Here is a 21,732-nt window from a genome sequence, read left to right on the forward strand (position 1 = left end):
GGTACAGTGTTTAAATAAGTTTGAGAACCAGTGGTTTAGAGAATAGATTATCAAACATGCGGTCAAGCAACTCTTCTCTCAGTGAACAACAATAATTTTATCAAGCAAAGAACACTACATACAAGAGGGACTTTTAAGACATACTTAAAATGTTAGTTAATTAGTATTGAATTGTCAACTGGAGGTAACATTTCAATCAAATTAGTCCGAGTTCGTATGTGCAGATAATAAGTAGAGCCTCGCCCAAAATCAAGTTTGCCTTTTACTTGTTTTTTAAGACTCGTACGAAACTGGAGAGGACGATTAATACAGCGGTTATAATAAGAACAATCTGTCTGTGCAACATACTAGGGAAATTAGGCATTGTTTAGATATATAATTAAGTTTGCTACCTTAATCGGTCATATCTTGTCTAGGCTTACCAGACAAAACAACAGTAATTTCTTAGATCACACTCTCTTTCCGTTTACAGAATTAATACTAACGGTTGAGAATCGCTTTTCCAGGGTTTACAATGGGAGTGAATACCAGCCACGCCATGCCTATTCTTAAACGTTCCGACCTGCGTTTATCAAATATATGCACCGAATTTGTACGCAATTCAGACATTGGGTTGTTTTGACGACACATTTTAGAACAATTGTAACTTCGACAATGTTTCCGGTGGAAAAAAACGATCTAGAAAAGTCATGACTTTGAAGAAATTCGTTCAGATCAAGGCCGTATTCAGTACAGGGGTTAAGAGTTTTAACCCTCCCCCAACCGGAATGTTTGTCCGACTCGTGAAAACGCAATAAAAACGCATAAAAACATATTTTTGATGTTTTTTTTCCGTACCCCCCTCCCCAAAAAAACCTGAATACAACCCAAATTTAGAGCCTTAATTTGAGAACAACAATTTTCAGATGAATTCGCGACATGAAGGTGGCGGGTTCGACTCTTGCAGTAATCAAATTTTTTCGAAATTTTTTAAGACGAGACGTCACAAATATTTGGAATTGTTGTGATAAATTTTGTTGAACACGAGTGTCTGTGCTAAGCATTTTAAAATGCACATTGCAATTTAATTTGATTGTCAAAAGCATAGAATAAATTTTCAGCATAGATATGCAAAAAGGTTTGTCAAATAAAATGAAACTAAGTTCTTTAAAAACTGTCTTTCTTTTCACCGGGCGAAGCTTGGTGCCCTGGTACTTCAATATTTATATTTTTGACGTCTTTATTAAAAAGTTTGCCCGTTATCATACGTTTCATTTCATTTTAATTACAAACAAAAAATATTCGATGCTTGATTCTCAAAAAATCCAGTGGAAATTCGCTTTTGAAATTTCACTTCCTGTTTACAAATTGTCCCATTCCTTCATAAGGCACAAGAATTCAATATTTTGCAAGCCCCTGACATTAATTGTAAAAAATGACTAGAATGGTAGAATTCGCAGGATCTTAACTAAAAATTAGCGGAAATTGCGATATTTTCACGCCTCAATGCGAGAATCGCGATTATAAGTTTCACATTTCGAGAGAACCAAGCATGGCTAAAGGTGAGCGTGGGAGGTTGATAGCAATGAAAGATCAATACATAGTATGCTGGCCGTGAGGTTGAGGTCAAGTGGGCCTATCCAGACTATCATGCTAGATATGAAACGAGTAGAATAGAAAAGTTTCATCATTAAGTACTGTTATGAAGGTTATTTGTGTAAAAAATCATTCATTTGACAGAAATACTTATACTAAGTTCTGACAGAAATTAAATTTCACTTCGTCGGCCGAATTTTAAATGCCCACTGAAAAACAAAGGCAATCTTTTATGAGCTTCTACAGTATGGAAAAATTCACTTTCCCGATGGGCACAACTGCGTTAAAAATAAGTAAAAGCCTGCCTTTTATGGACTTTTAAAAAAAGTACTAGTGATATTCTTAGAAGAGTTGTCAAGAAAAGTCATAGAATTTCATCTTAGACATAACAGCCCGAATTTCCAAACCGACGTCACTTTTTCGTTTCAATTTTTTTCTGCTTTTTTTCTGAGATTTCTTTTTTCGTTTGGATAGTTTTTTTTTTATAATTTGCCTTTGGTGGCCGGATTTTTACATCGCCTAATGAAAAACATGGGCGAATTTTCATGAGATTCTACGAGCAGGGGCGTAATTTGCTATAGGGCAGGGAAGCAACTGACCCCTCCTGACCCAAGTTTGCCCTCCCCCAGACCTCAGTTTGCCTCCCCCAGCTGAAATTTAGTTTTCGCAAAATATACTGTCAAAACTAACATAAACCTACATAATTCAAGCATCCAGAGAAACAAGTCAGTTTTCTTTAGTATATTTTTGCCATTATGGCAATATATGGATCATTTTTCAGTTTTCTATGTCATTTTCACTTGATTTGGGAAAATTGGCTCCAACTTAGCCCCCCCCCCTAAGGATTTTGACGAAATTACGCCATTGTCTGCAAGATAGGAACATCTGCTTATCCGGCCGTCGAAATTGCCTAAAATACATATAGGCTATGCCTCCAGTTTATGCACGTGTGAAAAATTATTAGCGATACTTTTAAGAGTTATCTTAAAAAAAACTTAATTAAATTTCACTTTCAATCGGACACACTAGCCGGAAATTCCAAAGTGGTGTCCTTTTATTTTTTTTTTTATTTTTTTTTTTTTTAATTTGCCGTCTTTCTGTCAGAACCAAGTTTTTCATGCATGTTAGACAAGAGTTCAATCATAGTTATTTAATCAACTGCTTAATAAAACGTTATCTATAACCGAGGGGCGGATCAAACCTTCTGCATTTGGAAGGACAACTTTTTCTGTCGTGTCTATATGCTTGAGTCTGTCATGATCAAATCCTTCAACACCCTGAATAAATTCCATGTGCTGCTTCTCTTGCTTTACATCTAAACCAAATAATAACAGAAAAATTTATAAGTACTTATAAGTAGGTTTATTTAGCAAATAAATTAGTGAAGTTTCTTGGGGAAAAAAATGTCCTGAACTTGCCAAACCTACATCCAAATAGGTTAACAAAACTCGCAAGTTGCACTTTGAAAACCTTTGAGGCTAGACCCAAGGTTTTTCACTTTCTTTAGAAAACAATTGCAACCAAGGGTGCCAATTAAAAGAGGCTTTTGGGGCAATTTCCCCTAGATTTAGAAAAATAACTCTTTCGAAGAATTTAGATTTTGAAGAATGCCGTTTTTTGTCTTCATAATAGGCTACAACTTAATAAATCTTTGCCCCTCTCCTTATATTTTCGTGAATTGACGTCCTTGATCATACCTTCATCTCTAGCCCCCTAGGAAATTCCTTAGATTTAGAAAAATACCCTTTTCATTGTATTCTCATATAAAAACAAAAACAAAGAAAAACAAATATACCCCCTATTGACTTTGAGGAATACCGCTTTTTATGTCTTCGTAATACAGTTTTAAGAATCTTTCCCCCTCTCCCTATATTTTCGTCAATTGATTTTTATGATTTTTACGTTTGGGAAATCCCTTTCTTTCACAGCTGATTTTCCTATTAACTTATTTCTGATTATTAATTCCTATTAATTCCTGATTATTTCCTATTAATTATTCCTGTAATCCTCTCTTTTGTTGTTGTAACTATTCCTGATTTTCCAAGTAACTTAGGAAATTCTTTTAAGTAAGCATGATCTGCATTCCTGCTTCTTTGTTTAAGGGAATAAACATTATGGGCAGCGTTTTTCTTTTTTCGGAGGGTGGGGTTGAGTTCTTGGGGTACTATGGCGAAATTGGTGTCAATCTTTATTCGTAAGGGTCTTCTTAAGGGAAAATATGACCTATTTAGCTACCATGTTTATTAAAACAGGGTAGGTAATTTACCACCCAAGCGGACAGGTGCTACTTCTCGAGGGGGTTAATAAACTGATGCTGGGTTGTTTTTGTACTAAGGTAGGATTTTAAAGGATTTATAGTTACGCAAAACAACTTCAGTCCTTAGAAAAAAAGTATAAAAAAATCAAAATACTGGTAATTATTGACCTTACCCACAAAAGTAATCACGTTTTTGTTACTTCAAAAGCCGAAGTTTCATAATTTAATTATAAAAAAAAAATAAAGTAGACCATTTGACAGATCTTGGTATAACATACAAGAGTCCCAGTGAAATTCCTGTGAAATCTAAAATTCCCTGAAAAATCTTTTATCTCTTTGAAAAAAATTACCCCTGGCCTAGTAAATAAGATGGCAAATCCTCCGAAAAATAAATACTAACAAAAGGTTGGTAGCAGAGGGTAACCAACAGGCGTGTCAAATTCTAAATTGCATGTTTTACAGTTAGAACTGTAGATATTTTATTTGAAATAACTACAGACCTAAAAAGGGCTACGACAGTAGACCCATTTGATAAACTAATTAACGAAGTCAACAAAACCATTCGATAGAAATGATGTCTCACAAATTCTTTTAGTAACTTTTCGAAAGAGCGAAAGCTGGAGAAAAGTCCACCTGTATTGAATAAACACTGTTGTAGAAAGCTTGAATCCAGCCCTCACTAGCCCTCAAATTTCTATCCAGCCCTCAACTAGTTACTACTATATCTGACCGAAGGACGAACGAGTCCATACTATAATTTTTATTTGTCCTCACAAGCTTTAAACATAATTGCTCCTACCTTCTTTGTTGCACTTAATGCAGTGATTTTGAAGGAGAAAAGATAAGATAGATAAGTGTATTTCAAAAGCCCATGGGCCATATACACACTAAAATATAGATATGCATTGAAGATTTTGAAAAAAATTAGGTACGGCACTATCTGAGGGTTTAGTCCTAGGAGAGGGACAGGGGACATTGTGTGGAGTATTACTATTTAGAATAGCTATCTAATAAAATATGAAATTATAAATAATAATTGAAATAGCTAAAATAATATAATATAATAAACATATATAACATATATTTATAATAATTCAATAACTTAATAATTAAATAATTATAATAATTTATAATAATTATTATTATAGGGGTATTGTGTGGAGTAGCCTATACTATTTAGGAAAGCTACAGATCTAAGAAATAAGTCTACTACCGTATGCCCATTTAATAAACTATTTAATTAACGAAGACATCAAAACCAGTCAATGAAAATGAGATCTCGAATAGGCTTTCCATAATTTTTCGAAAGAGCAAAATCTGGGGCGAAAGTTGGCGTAAAGTCCGCTTTTATTGAATTAGTGCTGTTGAAAGCTTGAAAAAGCTAAGTCTGTCCTGCCCATAACAAGTTCTTATTTTATTTGACCGAAGAAATAGTGATCTGTTGCCTTTATTTTTTTATTTGTAGTCACATGTTTCAACCATAATTGCTCCTGACTTCTTTATTGCACTGAATGCAGAGTATTTTGGAGGGGAACACACTTAAAAGAAGAAAAGATGTGACTAACCTTCAGCAGTGGGAAGCACTAGTTTTTCTTGAGTTTCAACATCCTTCAGCTTGGATTGGCTGAAATTTTCCAACTGGGTTTTCAAATTGTCGTCAACCTTTGGAAGATCCTTTACTGATGGGGCAGCCATTAGATCTACAAAAACAGCAGAACTAGAGAAATTCTCTCACTATTACACAGGCTCGCTTACAAGGAAAGGGAGTATTCTAGACGTTTTTCATTATAAACAGAGGGAATCTAAGGCTTTAAATGTATTCAGAAGATCAGTTTTATCTTCTTTTTAGGGAAAAAACCCTAGATTCAGCGAAATACTTGTTGTGGTACTTTCTTTAAAAAAAAATGCACTCTCATTTGATTTTGAAAAATACTGTTTTTGTATTTTTCTTAAAATAAAAATACTAAGAAAAATACTTACATTTCCAGGAATTCGATAATATTTGGCAATTTTTACTAACGAAAGACCATAGATGTGCGTTCATTTTCTGGATATCAAAAAGAGTTCTAGGACAGAAGGGCTGGTTGGTTTTCCAATCACTTTCAATTTTTAAAAAAAGACCATAACGCTTAATTTTCGATCAAATGATCCTCCGAAGTTGCAACGACCATGAGGGGGAGGTTGGAGATGAAGAAACCGCTAATATTCCCTTTTTACAACCGGCAAGGAAATAATATGTTTTAATTGAGTTTTACATCCCTCTGAAGATATTACGAACATAATACGACAAGCGGCAAAGTTATTTAATCTTTAGAGTAGTTTGGATAAAATGGCTATCTCAAAATTTTGATCGGGTGCATTTGGGTGAAAAGGGGCATGGAAGGGGGTGATTACCCTCTCATCCCTTTTGATCCTTAAAAAGGGCAACTTTGGATTTCCAGTTGAATGTGCCCCCTCCAAATTAATACGACCACCATTCCCACAAAAACGTTATATCTTAAGAATAGAGAACTTGCATAGCTTAAGCACTTGCCCTGGGGGTTTGAAGGGGGGTTTTCAAACCTGGAGGCATGGTTATTTTACCCTCAGACTATTTTGAACAGAATGGCTATCTTAAAATTTTGATCGGATGCGTTTGGGGGAAAGCGGTGTGAGTGGTACACTAAAATTTTTAATTTACAATCGAACGAGCCTCCTCCGAAGTTTATACGACCACCCCTTCAATATTATGTGCCCCTGGGAAAAAATAAATAAATTAATAATATAATGAACCCTTATGGCCCTTTACAATAAGGCATGCTATAGCATTTCCTTTGACTTAAACATGTGAGTAGAACTTTCAATTTCCCTTCAAGTAAACATCTGAAATTATCCAGGGGAAATATGGGGAGTATTTTCCGTGGGTGGAGTTTTCTGATGGGATTTCCAGTGGGGAAAACGCCTACACCCAGGTCCATCAGATACAACCTGAAAATATGCTAAATTGCCCCTTATCCTTGAAATAATAGAAATAATTAACTTTTTGGGGGGATTTTTGGTAGTCTATTTTAGAAGAACCAGAAATCTGATCGATCTTGAGAGTGAGGATTCTCCTCAACCTGTGTGGAGTTACGATTTAGGATAATCTCTTCTAAGAGCATTTGATATTCCGAATCCTAGCATTGGTATTACACTAACACATATGCGTATGTAGTACACAACACAACATTTGGTAGTTTTTTAGCCATAAGCATTCATATTTTTCTGTCCCAAAAATCTTTAGTAAGAGTGTGTCTTTCCATGGTAGCCTCAGTGCCTTTCCATGGTGATCTCTCGAGTGCTATAGAAGGAAAGACCCTCTAAGTACGACCCGCACAGCTCAGCATACTTCTCGAGGCATGGACCAATAAAAAAAAGGCATTTTGCTGATTATTCAGTTAACGACAGCACAGTCCAGTCACTTTTACAAGGTTTCACATCGTAAGGCATTACATATAATAGGGAAATTAGACCCTATGGTCCAGTTTAAAAATTTTTACGCAATTTCGAAAAATTGTATTTTCTAAACAATTCCTTTATTTCTACCTTCTTTATACCAAGACCCCCCTCCCTGGAAATTAATTCTTGAGCGCATACCTGAAATGGTTAATAACATATGTATTTGTGACTGCAACAGGACAAGCGACTAACATGCAGGATTACTATTCAAAATACATCTGTTGTAGCATAAACAATGGCTTAGTCTGGCTTCATACGAAAAAAGGCATTTTTAGAGTTTAAAATACATTGTAAAAAGTTGCTGAGTATTTGTGACTAGACAAGATTTCTTAAAAGCTTGATATAATGCTTCAAAGCCTGTTCTTATTGCCAGAAAGCATATTTCCCCTCAGAAATGATCGCCCACATGTAATAAATGTTGGAAAATGACATAGCAATAAATTCTTTACTTAGCTTGGCTTTGTTTACTGTGTTGTTAAAATGCAAATTTTATATATAATAATAATAATAATAATTTATTTTTGACCCGCTACAAAAAATCAAAGCGGAGTATCAATAAAAGAAACAAAACAAACACTACACAAAACAGAAAAAAACAAGAAACTAAAGCAAACGAGTAAGGCCTCCGTGGGCAAGCAGATACTTATAAGTAGAATGGGGTATTTTGCCAGCAAGCTCTGTGAGCTTCGACCCAATATTCGGGAAACTATAAATAGATATGAGGCTCCTATTCCTATACCATGGGGGCAGATACAATAGAAACGGGAAAAACGGAAATAATAAGAACGAATTGAACTGATATCTCTTTTATGAAAAATAGGGTAAATACCAGAAAGAAACAAAACCGAATGATCTGTAAAAACCGAGTATAATTTAGCAAGAGACTTTCTATTGTATCTACCTCGGTTAGCAACAATTTTAGAGTAACTTAATTGGATTTTCTTCTTGCAATCAGCAACAGTGAGAGTCCGTATGGATTTTAGAGTTTTACTAACTGTTCATAGGCACACGTAAGTTAAAAACTTGGGAAGAGGCATAATTCCTAAGGGAAGGCAAGCCTCATTGTTTTCTTTTTCTTATTATTATTATTTGGCATTGCGAACCAGGTATTGATGAAAAAAGCAAAGAAAGTAATGCAAATGGTCAAAATACCAATTTTGGCATATAGTATATGGCTATTTCCGGGTCAATGGGGGGGGGGTTATGGTACGATTAAACTGAAAGTAACCATCGAAATCGGATGGATATAATTTTAACAAATCTAATGAAAGGAAGAATCTTGTTACTAAGTATTTAACTCAGAAAAGGCGAGCCATAAGACTGTTCCCTCAGGAAAAAGGATTCCTCGGGTCAATATTGCGGGTGATATCTCCCCCAGTGTCGCTATACACAGATATTCCATAAACTTGATACATATTAGCATTACTTTGAGAGTGAACTAAGTAACACTAGCAGATTTTCAACCAACCCCCCATACAGGAAGCGACTGGTACTACTAACACTGAGGACAGCTTCTCGCAGCACCCAGAAAAATGAGCCCCAACCAGTCATTTATTACCGAATTAGTTTTTTCTCCTTCAATAAACGATGGTTATGAATGACTTGGCAATAAGAAAGTAAGAGAGAAGACTTATTATCATACGCTTCAATAGTCAGGGTGGCGAATGTGGTCCGCCAGTTTCATTTACGTAACCTTCAGTATCGGTATTTTGGCCGCCAGTCCCAAATTTGAACCAATAGAAGAGTGGAATTCTGATTTTACTCAAGAAAGAAAGGTTTTCATTGCTTGACAGCGATCTTTTGACTAAAGGCATAAGATACCACTTTCCCATCAATAATTTTACGTAGTGAAAAGCGCCTCTGATTAGTTGACAGTAATGCAACTTGACTGATTTCAGCCAATCAAAGCCCATTTCAAGATCCTTCTGGTTCAAATTTGGGACTTCTGATTCAGTTTCTAACATCCCCATGCGCAAGAATGCACTTTGTCCAAACTGGGAGCTACGTTTTAAAAATAAAGGCGGTGGATGTGGACCACGTCCGTCACCCGACAGCATTCAATCTAAATATCTAATGTCTTTTTTCACCCATATAATTCACTTTTGGTGTTTTTTTCGATATTTTAGTTGATTTCCTTTTGTAGTTGGTGTTAATGCCGTTTATGGTAGGACTAACACATAACAGTAAACAATCCACAAGCGTCTTAATTTCGGACGGCTTAATAATTGCGTGTGATGTCAGTAATTTCAGCTAAGTAAAGAGCCAACTGTCTGCAATATAACCTATCAAACGCATCAAGGAGAGTTCAACCGAATCGATATCGAAGCTGACGGTGGCTCAGAAATGGAGGAGGAAAGGTCGAAGTAACAATTCTGTACACCTAAAGAAAATAGGGCGCAATTCTTTGAAGTGCATCTAGTTACATGGAGTATCCTTCACAATTGCTGTCGTCAGTTTCACACAGGAAGAGAGAAAAACAACTTTCAAGTGTTTATCCATTCACAAGCCCATTTTCAATGTAGATTTTAGTCGAAAACCTTTCCTATCTTACTCGGGGAAACATATTTACTGGTTTAAAGAAGGATAATGCTTAGTTTCCACACACGAGGAACATAAAGTCTTCAAGGAGACGGCAAACCTACCCAATTTGTGATGAACTCGAGGATGGGTCGCTTCCCCTCGGAGTGCAACACGCACTATTACCAAGCTATTGGCAGTGGGGAAGGGTGAAATACTTTTGAGATTGATATATGCGCTTTTTTAAGTACACTGTTTCTGGGCATTTATATAAGGCGTTCTGCGAGGAATTTTTACATTTTGGTAGGGGACACAGTCACCCAGCAAGGGAGGTAGGGCAGAAGTTTACCATTTTTTCAGGACTTGCCTCCACACTCGTTCTTAACTTTATGTAGGGGTCATTAGCCCTTACCTACCTTGCTCCTCGAGCTCTATCCATTCAAACACTCTACGCCAAAAATTACTGCTGTGACGTAATAATTTTTGACCGTTTTAAGTTTCAACTTCGCTCTTTACTTCCCTCGGAACAACTGCTTTTTTTGGTTTTTTTAAGTGAGCTGTGAATTTATCCATCAAAGGGGGGTGGAGGCGTGGAGTGAAGCATTGCACATTTAGCAATGAGACAGGCAAGTATTTATGACTTTTTGAAAAGCATTTTTCAGAGTTTCTTAAGGGCTTTTTTCAAATGGTTCCCTAGTCAACTATCACCAAATTTCCATTGCCAGCATTCATTCCTCTATTTTAGTCTTTTATTCTCTGCTAGAAAGCCTTTTTAGGAACCCTTTGGTCGAAGTTCTTGCTGGTTTCTTTCTAAGTTATCGGATTCATGACCATAACCCATTTCTGTATAGTGAGATACTTGGAATGTGAGCCTGTATCATAATATATATATATATATATATATATATATATATATATATATATATATATATATATATATATATATATATATATATATATATATATGAGCCAATGAATATAGCCTGTGATCATAAATTTTACAGACTGCAATAGAATACTGGCAGAAAATCGTATTTTTAGTTTTACCCACCAACCTCTTTCGCTCAAAATGCAGTAAACTGAATTCGCAAAACCTTGGAAAAGAAGAAACAAATTGTGTAGAATAATGTTATAAAGGCAATTCCACTATGGATTATACCTCGTTTTTCATTAAAATGTCATGAAAATTTTCCAATCTCCTTCCAATTTAAATGAGATAAAAAGATAACCACTAACCCCCTTCCCATCCCGATTCTAATAGATATGATAGATGAAACTCAATTATTCCTGACAACATTTGGTAAGAAAAATAGCTTTGCTTGTATGACACCTAGGCTGTATCCACCTGTGACAAAAATGGAAAAACAAAGGTACTTATCAGTTATATAGACACTATACAATTTTGATCGCGAATGATGCGAGCATGACACAAGAAACTGGTCAAGCTACTTCTTTATACCACACAATTAGCTTTGGTTCGGTTGCAAAATAAATTGTAGCTATATTTTATTTAATAATTTAGTTTGTATTTTGGTTTGGTTTATGTAAACAAATTTGGGCTATATATTTGGAAATTAGGGGGGGGGGTAAAGCATAGCATATATTAAATACGGCAATGGTTAGTTTACGTATTTAATATATGCTATACTTTACCACCACCACACAACCCCTTATGTGCAAATATATAGCCCAAATTTGTTTCTAAACTATTATATATTCATCATATTTTGTTTCATTTCATTAGCATTAATCTAACTTCACTTCCCGAGTGTTTATTATATAGCCGATAAGTACCGAAGAAACACATTGTGTTGAATAATGTTATAAAGGTATTTCCACGATGGATTATGCCTCGTTTTTAATTAAAATATCAGGAAAATCTTCCAATCTCCTTCCAATTTAAATGAGATAAAGAGATAACTACTAACCCCCTCCCCACCCCAATTCTGAAAGATAAAACTCAATTATTACTGACAACCTTTGGTAAAAAAAAAAAAATAGCTTTGTTTGTATGACACCTAGGCTGTATGCACCTGTGACAAACATGGGAAAAACAAACACTGTATTATTAACAAGTGTACCCGCATAAATTTTGCACTTAGTTGGCTAGTCAACAAAAATTCTCTGGATTAGAGGGATATTGGATTGCCACTAGTTTCGTACTTTTAAAGTGTATTCTTCTGTTTTAGTTTTTATCCACATTTAGTTTTTTGGAGTTTTTAGCTTAGTTTTTAGTTTTAGTTAAACTATCTTACATTTTGTAAGTGGGTTATAAATAAATATCTAAATGTTGGAATTTTGCCAGAACACTGAATAGCTTCTTTGAATTTGTTCCATAGAAGACCAAAGAAAGCCAATAATTCCTTGATTAATATTCGTCAAAAGGCCTGGCTGAATTTTCAAAAAAGATTTTAGGGGTTCTTTGTTCGTTATCGTTTTTGACGGATTTACTAGGAAGCCTGTTCTGCCTTTAGCAAACTTAATAGCTTATCTATCCTTTATCAGGCCTCCCGTCTCGCCTCCTTATTGCAATTGCATTGATTCCCGAAAGGTGAACCAAACATCTGAGTCTCCCAGAGGGGGAGGGGGGGGAAAGAAAATTGTGGATGAAAGGCTTTGTTTATCTTGAAAAGTAGTTGAGTAGCTTGAATGAAACTCTCAGAAATGGATCCAGAGTCTCACTGAGCCCCAGAGTCTCACTGAGCCCCAGAAAGGTATTTGAAGTGCCTACCTCTACTTTATCCTCCTCTAACAGATGATGATCTTCGTTTGAACTTACACATTTTTTGCTATAAGAATCAAACCTTGGGAAATAGGTCTGCTACTCACACGAGGCACAAGAAAAATGTTTGGAGCCCTATGTCTCTGCTTAATCCTGATCGCAAAGTTTTAAAGACTAAACCTATACTTTTTCTAAATTTAGGAAAACAAACCGGATATCACTGAAAATCCAACGGAAATATTAGGAATTACATATTTTTTTTTCTCTCCAGAATTTAGACAGATAGAGCCCTCTGTGGCTACTTTCCATCTACAGTTGGTTCATTGAAGCTTGGAAACATTTTCACGAGGAATAATTTAGCAGAGGCTCTGAATTCATTCGTGAGATTTACTCTGAACTATATCTATCCTCAATGGAGGGTGGCATAGGGCGACCACGGTTATTATCACATTTAGAAAGCGTATTAGACGGAACATTCCTTGGTTTCCATCCATTCTATAGCTCAAATTTGCATTTGGTGCTAGTGGAGTTAGGCTACTCCTCCTCGGAGGAAACACTATAAAATTTTGAAAACGACTAAAAAATTCGGTAAAATTCTAGTTAAGTGACTTCTTGCTATCTCAGAAAAGGGTTAGGCTAGGAAAATGAAACTTTCAGGGATGGGTCTACAGGCTAAAGTATGTCCCAAGAAGGTATAATGAAGTACCTACCTCCACTCGTTCTCCCTCTAGAAACCTTGCAAAATAGATCTTCTGCTTGAATGAAGTACAACAAAATTGTTTTCAGCTTCACAACTTTGCTCAATCCCAATTTATAAGGTTTTAAAGATATGCAAATACATTTCCTAAATTTTGAAATAAAATATTGATATGGCTCAGAATTCTACTCAAATAACAGGAATTGCATTTTCAGAACTAAAGGCAAAGAAAAAGCAACTGGTAACTGAAAATTAAGGTAAAATATTGTTTTGTCAAAATTTCAATAGGTATAGACCTGTCATGTAGGCGACTTTCAGGGCCCTCCAGAGGGAGAAGGAGTGTAGGTGGATATTTTAAAATACCTTCCCGGGATATACTTTAGCCTGTAGACCCATCTCCAAAAGTGAAACTTTCAGTAATGAATCCAGGGCCAAAACATAGCCTACCCCGGGAAGGTATTGCCAAGTTTCTACGTTAACCTTCTTCTGATTTCTAAGGTAAATTTATGACAGTTCATATTATTGACTTACCAATAAAACGAACATACCATTTTCAAGAACTCAAAAAGTGCTTGAATTAGAATTTGCAATAGAAGCGATTATTATACTCGGAAAGAGCATAAAAAAGGCATCGAGTAGTATATTCACTTTATTGGTAAGTCAATAATATGAACTGTCATATATTTACCATTTTCCTAGCCTACATGCCAGGTCTATAGGCTACCCATTGAAATTTTGACAAAACAGCATTTTCCCTTAATTCTCTGGTTTAGTTTCTTTTCTCTGGTTTTAGGCCTAATTCTGAAAATATAGTTCCTGTTATTTGAGTAGAAGTTTGAGCCATATTAATGTTTTTTTTTTCAAAATTTAGGAAATATAGGCTAGGCTATTTGCAGATCTTCGAAACCTCATAAATAGGGATTGAGCAGAGTTGAGAAGCTGAAAACAGTTTTGTTGTAGGCTACTTCAGTTAAGCAGAAGATCTATTTTGCAATGTTTGGACATCCACCTTATGCCTAATATGGGGGTAAAGTTCATTTGTGATGCAAATGAATGTTATATTTAGATTCAGGATGCAACTCTGGGTATATATTTGCACATTAGAGTGGTGGGGGTATATACCCAGTAAATATATAGGTTCTAGGAAATTCATGAATTTCTTAGAAAAACTTCAAGAATAATGAAATAATAATATTATTCTAGAACAAGAATAATAATTTTAGAAAAACTAGAATTTACCCATAATTTTAGCTATATAGTCTATTTGGAAATTAGGGGGAGGGTAAAGCATAGTGGAAGTGCTTCAAAATATGTTAATTAGGCTACAATTATTCAGCATATTACTCTTAACAAGCTTCCTTCTCATTAGCCGTAATTCCAGGCTTATACCCCTTCACTTCCACTGTTACAAATTCAAGTAGGGAGGCGGATGCTCAATTTGAGCCCTTCCCCCCATACGTTTATGTTGTCTTAGCTTCTAAAACAAAAAACACACTAGCAGAACATTCGATCAGATTGAGCCTGCAATCCAAATGGTTTTCTTTTGGCATAATCACTAGACTATTAGAAGAACAATCATTAAGAACTTACGTATTTTCAAATTTATGCTAAACTCTTACTTCCTCAAATGATGAAAATTGACTGACTCAACTTTCTTTGTCGGAATGTTTCATTTGCATTGAAGCCATTGTATTGCGCGAGCGCAACAGCTGACCTGGCAGTCGTTCAAAACTTCGACATGATTCAAATTCTCAGCCAATTTTGATGTTTGCAATTTTAGTTTTTGCGCATAATTTACTCTTTTAATTAAATATCTAAGACAGTCATAAATACAGCACAAAACGACACAATAGGTTTCGTGAAGCGATAAAGTTCAGTATGTAAACCTGTTGGTGGAGGACCACTAAGAAACTCTCCAGGGGGAAGGGCAAGTGCTTCCAGGAGCTTTGTTTTTGTCAAGATTTAAATGAAAAAATATCTAATTTTCGATTTCTAGATTTCCTTTTTTATTATTCAACTTTTCAGCCAATTTTTATCTTTACAATTTTAGTTTTTGCGCATAATTTACTCTTTTAATTAAACAGCTAAGAAAATTTATACATTGCAAAACGAAAGGGGAGTTTCTGCGAGGCGATACTGCTCAGTAGTAAACCTATGGGTAAAGGGCAGGGCCACCAGGAAACTCTCCATGGGGAAGGGCAAGTGCTACCAGGAGCTTTGTTTTGGTACTTATCTATTGGATTGTTTTGGTACCGGCCGAGTGGATTGGTGTGCTGGATTGAGGATCCTTTGTATGAGAGGGCGAGGGTTGGAATCCTAGTATACCCAATTATTTAGTTTGGGACGGGAGTCAGTGGTGTGACTCTGTAAGCTCAGCCAGAGTCGACCAAGCTCTAAATGAGACCTGGAGATGTCTGGGGAAGGTAAACAGGAAGGGTGTGCGAAAGCACAGGATGGTTGGCCCTCAACCCCCCATTGCACTTCCTGGCTGAAGGGCCAAGAAACGAAGATCAGCACCGCCGGTAGGGACTGTAAAGTCTAATGCCGTATTCTTTACCTTTTACCTTACATTCAAGAAGTGAAGGTAGGGTAATCTTAATGAAATACACAAAAATATAATGAAGATATAATAATTCAGTAACAGAATTATGGAAACTGCAGTAAAGAATCATGGAAAGCAGGTCATCCAGAATGCATTATATTAGTAACTAATCTATTCTATATAGAAAACATTAAGTATAAAATATACTTCACTCAGGCAGTTTATCTCACTCAGGCTAAGTTAATTATCTCCGTGTGCACGCATAGGAACTGATGAAGAACTGTCCAAATATTGGTGTGGTCGCTATAATAGACAAGTACCTTTGTTGTCAAGATTTAAATGAAAAAATATCTCGTTTTTCTATTTATAGTTTTTATGTCTTCTTGTTTCCCAAGGGAGCATTCGTCATCCTACTACTCCTCCCCCTATTCTCTGGTGTTTATTAGCAAATTGTGGCGAGCCTTAGAGCAGTAATTTTCAAACTTTATTTTAGCACTGCTCCCTTAAAAATGTATGATCATGTAGAGCCTCCCTTCCATTTTATAAAATAATGTAGACACGAAAATTTTTAGTGCTACGAAATTTTTTAAAGATAGACTATAACAGACAAAGAAACGAATAATAATTTTAAATTGTTGTATCTTAGTGATATGGATGCGCTTGCCTATAATTAGCACAAAGTCTAATGCAGAATTCATCTATAAAATAGATGATTTTTTCAGCTAATACAGCGGTATCTATAAAATCTCGCCAATTTAATCAAATTTGAGATGGTGACTAACTTTTGTTCACCCTGGGCCAGTAAACCCCGTCAGTCTCGAAAGGGCTGGGATATTCTGCATGATTTCGTAGTTTTAATTTCATTTGATATTTTTTCCAATTTGTCTAATATTCTCACCTCCCCATAGACTAGTCCATGCCTCCCTAGGGAGGTTCGCCTCCCAGTTCGGAAAACGCTGCTTTAGAGAAAATACAATGGAATGGCTTGAGAGATTGTAATCGTTATTGACAGAATCACTGAGAAGTAGCTTGAAAAATCAAAACAGCATCGTTTATGAAATGCTCTGTCTAAGAATATGTAAACATGAGGAAAATAAGTAGGTTTTGCCTGGAGGGCTCACCACCAGAACATTTGTTCCGGCCTCCCATTCTCGTGAAATATCTGTGAGCTTCCTTGAAACGGTACTTTTCGGTTATTGGAAAAACATTTAAGAATTACGCTTAGGTTACATCCCAGAAAACCGGTTTCATAGCTACAAAAACAAGTGATAGATGATACAAAGCATTGGACTTAGAATGCATTGAACTTGTATAATTTGGGCTATATATTTGCCCATTAGGAGTGAGGTGGGGGTTAGGTTACGTTATGTTGGGTTAGGCTGATTTATGTTAGGTTTCCATAATTTTGTTTCTAAAGTATTAGTTTATCATCATGTTTGTTTTTTTCATTGGTTTTAACCTAACTTCACTTCTTGGGTGTGTTTCCAATAGTCGACGAGTAAACTTGAAACTATTATGAGTGGAAATCCCATTTTCAGAGGAAAAAAACCATCAACACCATCTATTGTCACCAAGTAAAAACGGAGACCTTAAATCACAGAGGATAAGATATTTTTTAGAGGCAAAATCGATAGTTTTTATGGGGGTACAAGATCTTTCGTAAAACACCTGAAAGACTACAGAACAATGATAGGGATGTCATTTTGGAGTTCACACACCATAATCACGGCAGCAGGAGAGGTGGTAAAATTCTAGTTAATTGACTTCTTGCTATCTCAGAAAGGGTTTGAGTTAGGAAAATGAAACTTTCAGGGATGAATCTACAGACTAAAGTATTTCCTGGGAAGGTGTTTTGAAGCAACTACCTCCACTCCTTCTCCCTCTAGAGGGCCCTGACCTTTGATGACCTTTAAAAATATGTGTGTTACAAAAGTGAAATCTTGCAAAATAGATCTTCTGCTTAATTGAAGTAAAACAAAATTGTTTTCAGCTTCATAACTTTGCTCAATTCCATTTTATAAGGTTTTAAAGATCTGCAAATACATTTCCTAAATTTTGAAAAAAAAAAAACATTGATATGGATCAAAATTCTACTCAAATAACAGGAATAACATTTTCAGAACTAAAAGCAGAGAAAAAGCAACTAGTAACTGAAAATTCAGGTAAAATTTGTTTTGTCAAAATTTCAATAGGTATAGGACCTGTCATGTAGGCAAATTTCATGGCCTCCTAGAGGGAGGAGGAGTGGAGGTATGTACTTTAAAATACCTTCCCGGGACATACTTTAGCCTGTAGACCCACCCTGAAAGTTTCATTTTCCTAACCTAAACCCTTTCCGAGATAGAAAGAAGTCAATTAACTAGAATTTTACCGGAGAGGGAAGTTTAGTTTCAAAATTAAAAACAGGGGTAAATTGCTAAAAAGTCTGCCATCAGAGGCATTCCCTAAATAGAGGAGCTCTGGTCATTAATTTACGACGGTCTGTTGATAATGCTTCATATTGAAGAACGTTCGTCACTTTTTTATGAAACTTTGCCACCCATTATAATTGATTGGCAATGTGATAGTATACTAAAGCCCTTAATATTCGGCTATATAACTAGTACCGACTCCAAAACCCGAGCTAAACAAATAGACAGCATCAGGCCTCAGAGCATATTTTTTTTTCTTTATCTTTAAAAATCCCCATGTGCGTTATTTATTAAAATTTATTATTTCGAAGTTCCAAACAACCCCTTTTAAAATGATTTGAAATCTACAAAGGAAAGAGATGGGCATTGTCTTTAAAGCATTTTGGAAGAGGCTCAACTTCAAAGGCATTACATAAATACCATGGAAAGTCTTTTAGACTGGAAATCCAAGTGTTTATGCCTTTCTTGTGTTATGTGTTCGTTTTGTTATTAGTATTTGTGCCTACTTAAATAGCCCTTATGGAAACAAATGGCTGCTCAATCTAAATTAAATAAAAATGGCTGCGCTATTTAAATAAAATGGCTGCGCGAATCAAATCTAGTTAATTTACAACGAAATATATACTACTATTCCTAACAACTCACTGGTGAACCAAGACAACTGAGGTCAAAATAGCTGCGCACACTTCTCCGCCGATCCATCTGCTGAAAGCTTCACTATTTACCTCCTCACATATAGCTCCAATTTCCCATAAATCCCCTCTTATCACCTAACCATGCCATTCAAAGACGAACTACTCTTTATTAGGTCCCAGAGAAGTGGCCAAAAATACAGTATTTCAAAATCTATCATCCTCATTCGTAAACTGTGGCCTAGCCATCTTTAATTTTTTTTTATTATTATTATTTTAGCCCTGGAAAGTGGAATTAACCCACAGTTTTACTACACCTACTAGTTTAATAAACGGTAAGTCAAACAAGTACCTAAGGATTTTTTTAGATGATTCTCCTGGAAAACATTTAAAGCCCTATTTAGCCCTACAGCTGCTTGTTTATTAAACGGTAAGTCAAATAAGTACCTAAGGCTTTTCTTAGATGATTCCACTGGAAAATATTTAAAGCCCTATTTGCCCTACAGCTACTTGTTTAATAAACGGTAAGTCAAACGAGTACCTAAGACTTTTCTTAGGTGATTCCCCTGGAAAACATTTAAAGCCCTATTTAGCCCTACAGCTGCTTGTTTATTAAATGGTAAGTCAAACAAGTACCTAAGACTTTTCTTAGATAATTCCACTGGAAGACATTTAAAGCCCTATTTGCCCTACAGCTACTTGTTTAATAAACGGTAAGTCAAACGAGTACCTAAGGCTTTTCTTAGGTGATTCCCCTGGAAAACATTTAAAGCCCTATTTAGCCCTATAGCTACTTGTTTAATAAATGGTAAGTAAAACGAGTACTAAAGGCTTTTCTTAGATGAAACCCCTGGAAACATTTAAAGCCCTATTTAGCCCTACGGCTACTTGTTTAATAAACGGTAAGTCAAACGAGTACTAGAGATTTTTCTTAGATGAAACCCCTGGAAACATTTAAAGCCCTATTTAGCCCTACGACTACTTGTTTAATAAACGGTAAGTCAAACGAGTACCAAAGGCTTTTCTTAGATGATTCCCCTGGAAAACATTTAATACATCTTCGATCTTCCTCAGCGTTCGAAAAGTTCACGCTTCAGAGTCTTAATTGACCATAGTCATTACTGTGGCCCCAATAATCTAATTGTAGTTCGCAGACTTCCCATTCTTCCCAAAAAAATTTTAACTGAGAAAAAACCACTTAGCGCTATGGCTCTTCTATTTTCTATATCTTTACTGCCTCTACCGCCTTTACTAAGATGGCTACCCAGGTAAATGATGCTATCAACTTGTTAGTTTTCTCGTTACTTAGCACAACCTATTCACCTTTATTCATTCGAGGCTTTATGACTTATTCACCTCGAAATAAATTTTCAATCCTATTCTTGCCCCCTGAATTCCTATATCCTCTCTAAACCTCTAAAATTAATTCAGTTTGCTAGCATTTTTAAACAGCACCCCAGTACCATCTATTCAATCTTCACCTAATTTCACATTCTATTTGATGCCATGTTCACCCATAGTCGTTGCCCGGTTCCTTTGCACTTAATAGGTTCTAATAGATAGTGATGATAACTTTTAACGTCAATAGCATCACTCCTATATACCCTAGTGTCCTGGATCGTTTCTGGCAGTCCTCAACTCACAGCACATAATCATAAAAGTTAGTCACGAGTACCATTTTAACCAACGGTTTATTTTATAGCCAAATTCCTAACTGGTTATGGATAGATTCCTTTATTCATGAAATTTTACTAATCTATTACTAGTGCTATTTTTCACCGGACACCAAGTTTACTTAAACTAGGATGTCATCTATCCTTATTTATACTGATCTGAACATTGAAGTTTCCTAATAAAATAACATAATTTATACCTGGAGTTTGGTTAATTTTTTCCTTTAGTTTTATGTAAGATTTATCTGGGTAGGGTGGTAATTTTTATCTGGTAAAATTTATCTGGGTAAGTTAGGAGTATTTTCACATCACATTTGAGATTATGTTCTCCCATAGTCGTCACCCGGTTCCTTTGGATTTGAAGATTCTAATAGATAGTGATTATAACTTTTAAAGTCAATAGCACCACTCCTATTAACCCTAGAGTCCTGGATCGTTTTTGGAAGTCGTCAACTCACAGCACATAATAAAAAAGTTAGTTATAAGTACCATTTTAACCAATGGTTTATTTTATAGCCAAATTCAGTACTGGTTATTGGTAGATTCCTTTACTCATGAAATTTTACTAATCTATTACTTTTGTCATTTTTCACCACAAACCAAATTTACCTAAACTAGTATGTCATCTATTTTTATTTATACTGATCTGAACAAAGTTTCCTTACAAAAAAACATAGTTTATATCTGGGGTTTTGTTCATTTTTTCCTGTAGTTGTATGTAAAATTTATCTGGGTAAGAGTTGCACACTCATAGAGTGTGCAACTCTTTTTTGGCCAACCGTCTACATTTTTTTAAGAATTAAATCTATCAAAGTATAGAAAAACAGATATAATATTTTTAAACCAAACGGTAGAAGCAATTAAATAACAAAGAAATGCGAATATTCCGACTTCACGTCGAGAAGCCTTTATCAAACGGAAAAAAACACGCACAAAAACAAACAAAACGAACTAAACTAAATTAGATAAAACATTTAAAGAAAATAAAAAAGAAAAACAAAATAATAAATAAAACTCAAATCTTAATAATGATCAATGGGCAAATAGCACCAAATTGAACAACAGTATTACCGATTAGGTAATACACCATAATGCACCATACTCTATGCACAATACTCATGTACAATACTCTAATGCACCATAATGCACCATACTCTATGCACAATACTCATGTACAATACTCTAATGCACCATAATGCACCATACTCTATGCACAATACTCATGTACA

General features: G+C 35.5%; 1 protein-coding gene across 21 annotated transcripts in view; it reads right to left on the reverse strand.

The window, feature by feature from the left end:
- LOC136038542 (repetitive organellar protein-like) overlaps positions 1–21,732 on the reverse strand; it is a 223,826-nt gene that overhangs the window by 54,385 nt on the left and 147,709 nt on the right. For 17 of the 21 annotated variants that reach the window (XM_065721700.1, XM_065721698.1, XM_065721692.1 and 14 more), the window contains 2 exons: positions 5,398–5,532; positions 2,777–2,890 (listed from right to left, as the gene is read on the reverse strand). In XM_065721700.1, coding sequence (XP_065577772.1) covers positions 2,777–2,890; positions 5,398–5,532 — 249 coding nt within the window. The remainder of the gene's footprint in view (positions 1–2,776; positions 2,891–5,397; positions 5,533–21,732) is intronic. The other 4 variants (XM_065721691.1, XM_065721690.1, XM_065721689.1 and 1 more) reach the window with 1 other exon arrangement.

This window comes from Artemia franciscana, chromosome 18, assembly GCF_032884065.1.
Source record: "Artemia franciscana chromosome 18, ASM3288406v1, whole genome shotgun sequence".
Taxonomy (NCBI): domain Eukaryota; kingdom Metazoa; phylum Arthropoda; class Branchiopoda; order Anostraca; family Artemiidae; genus Artemia; species Artemia franciscana.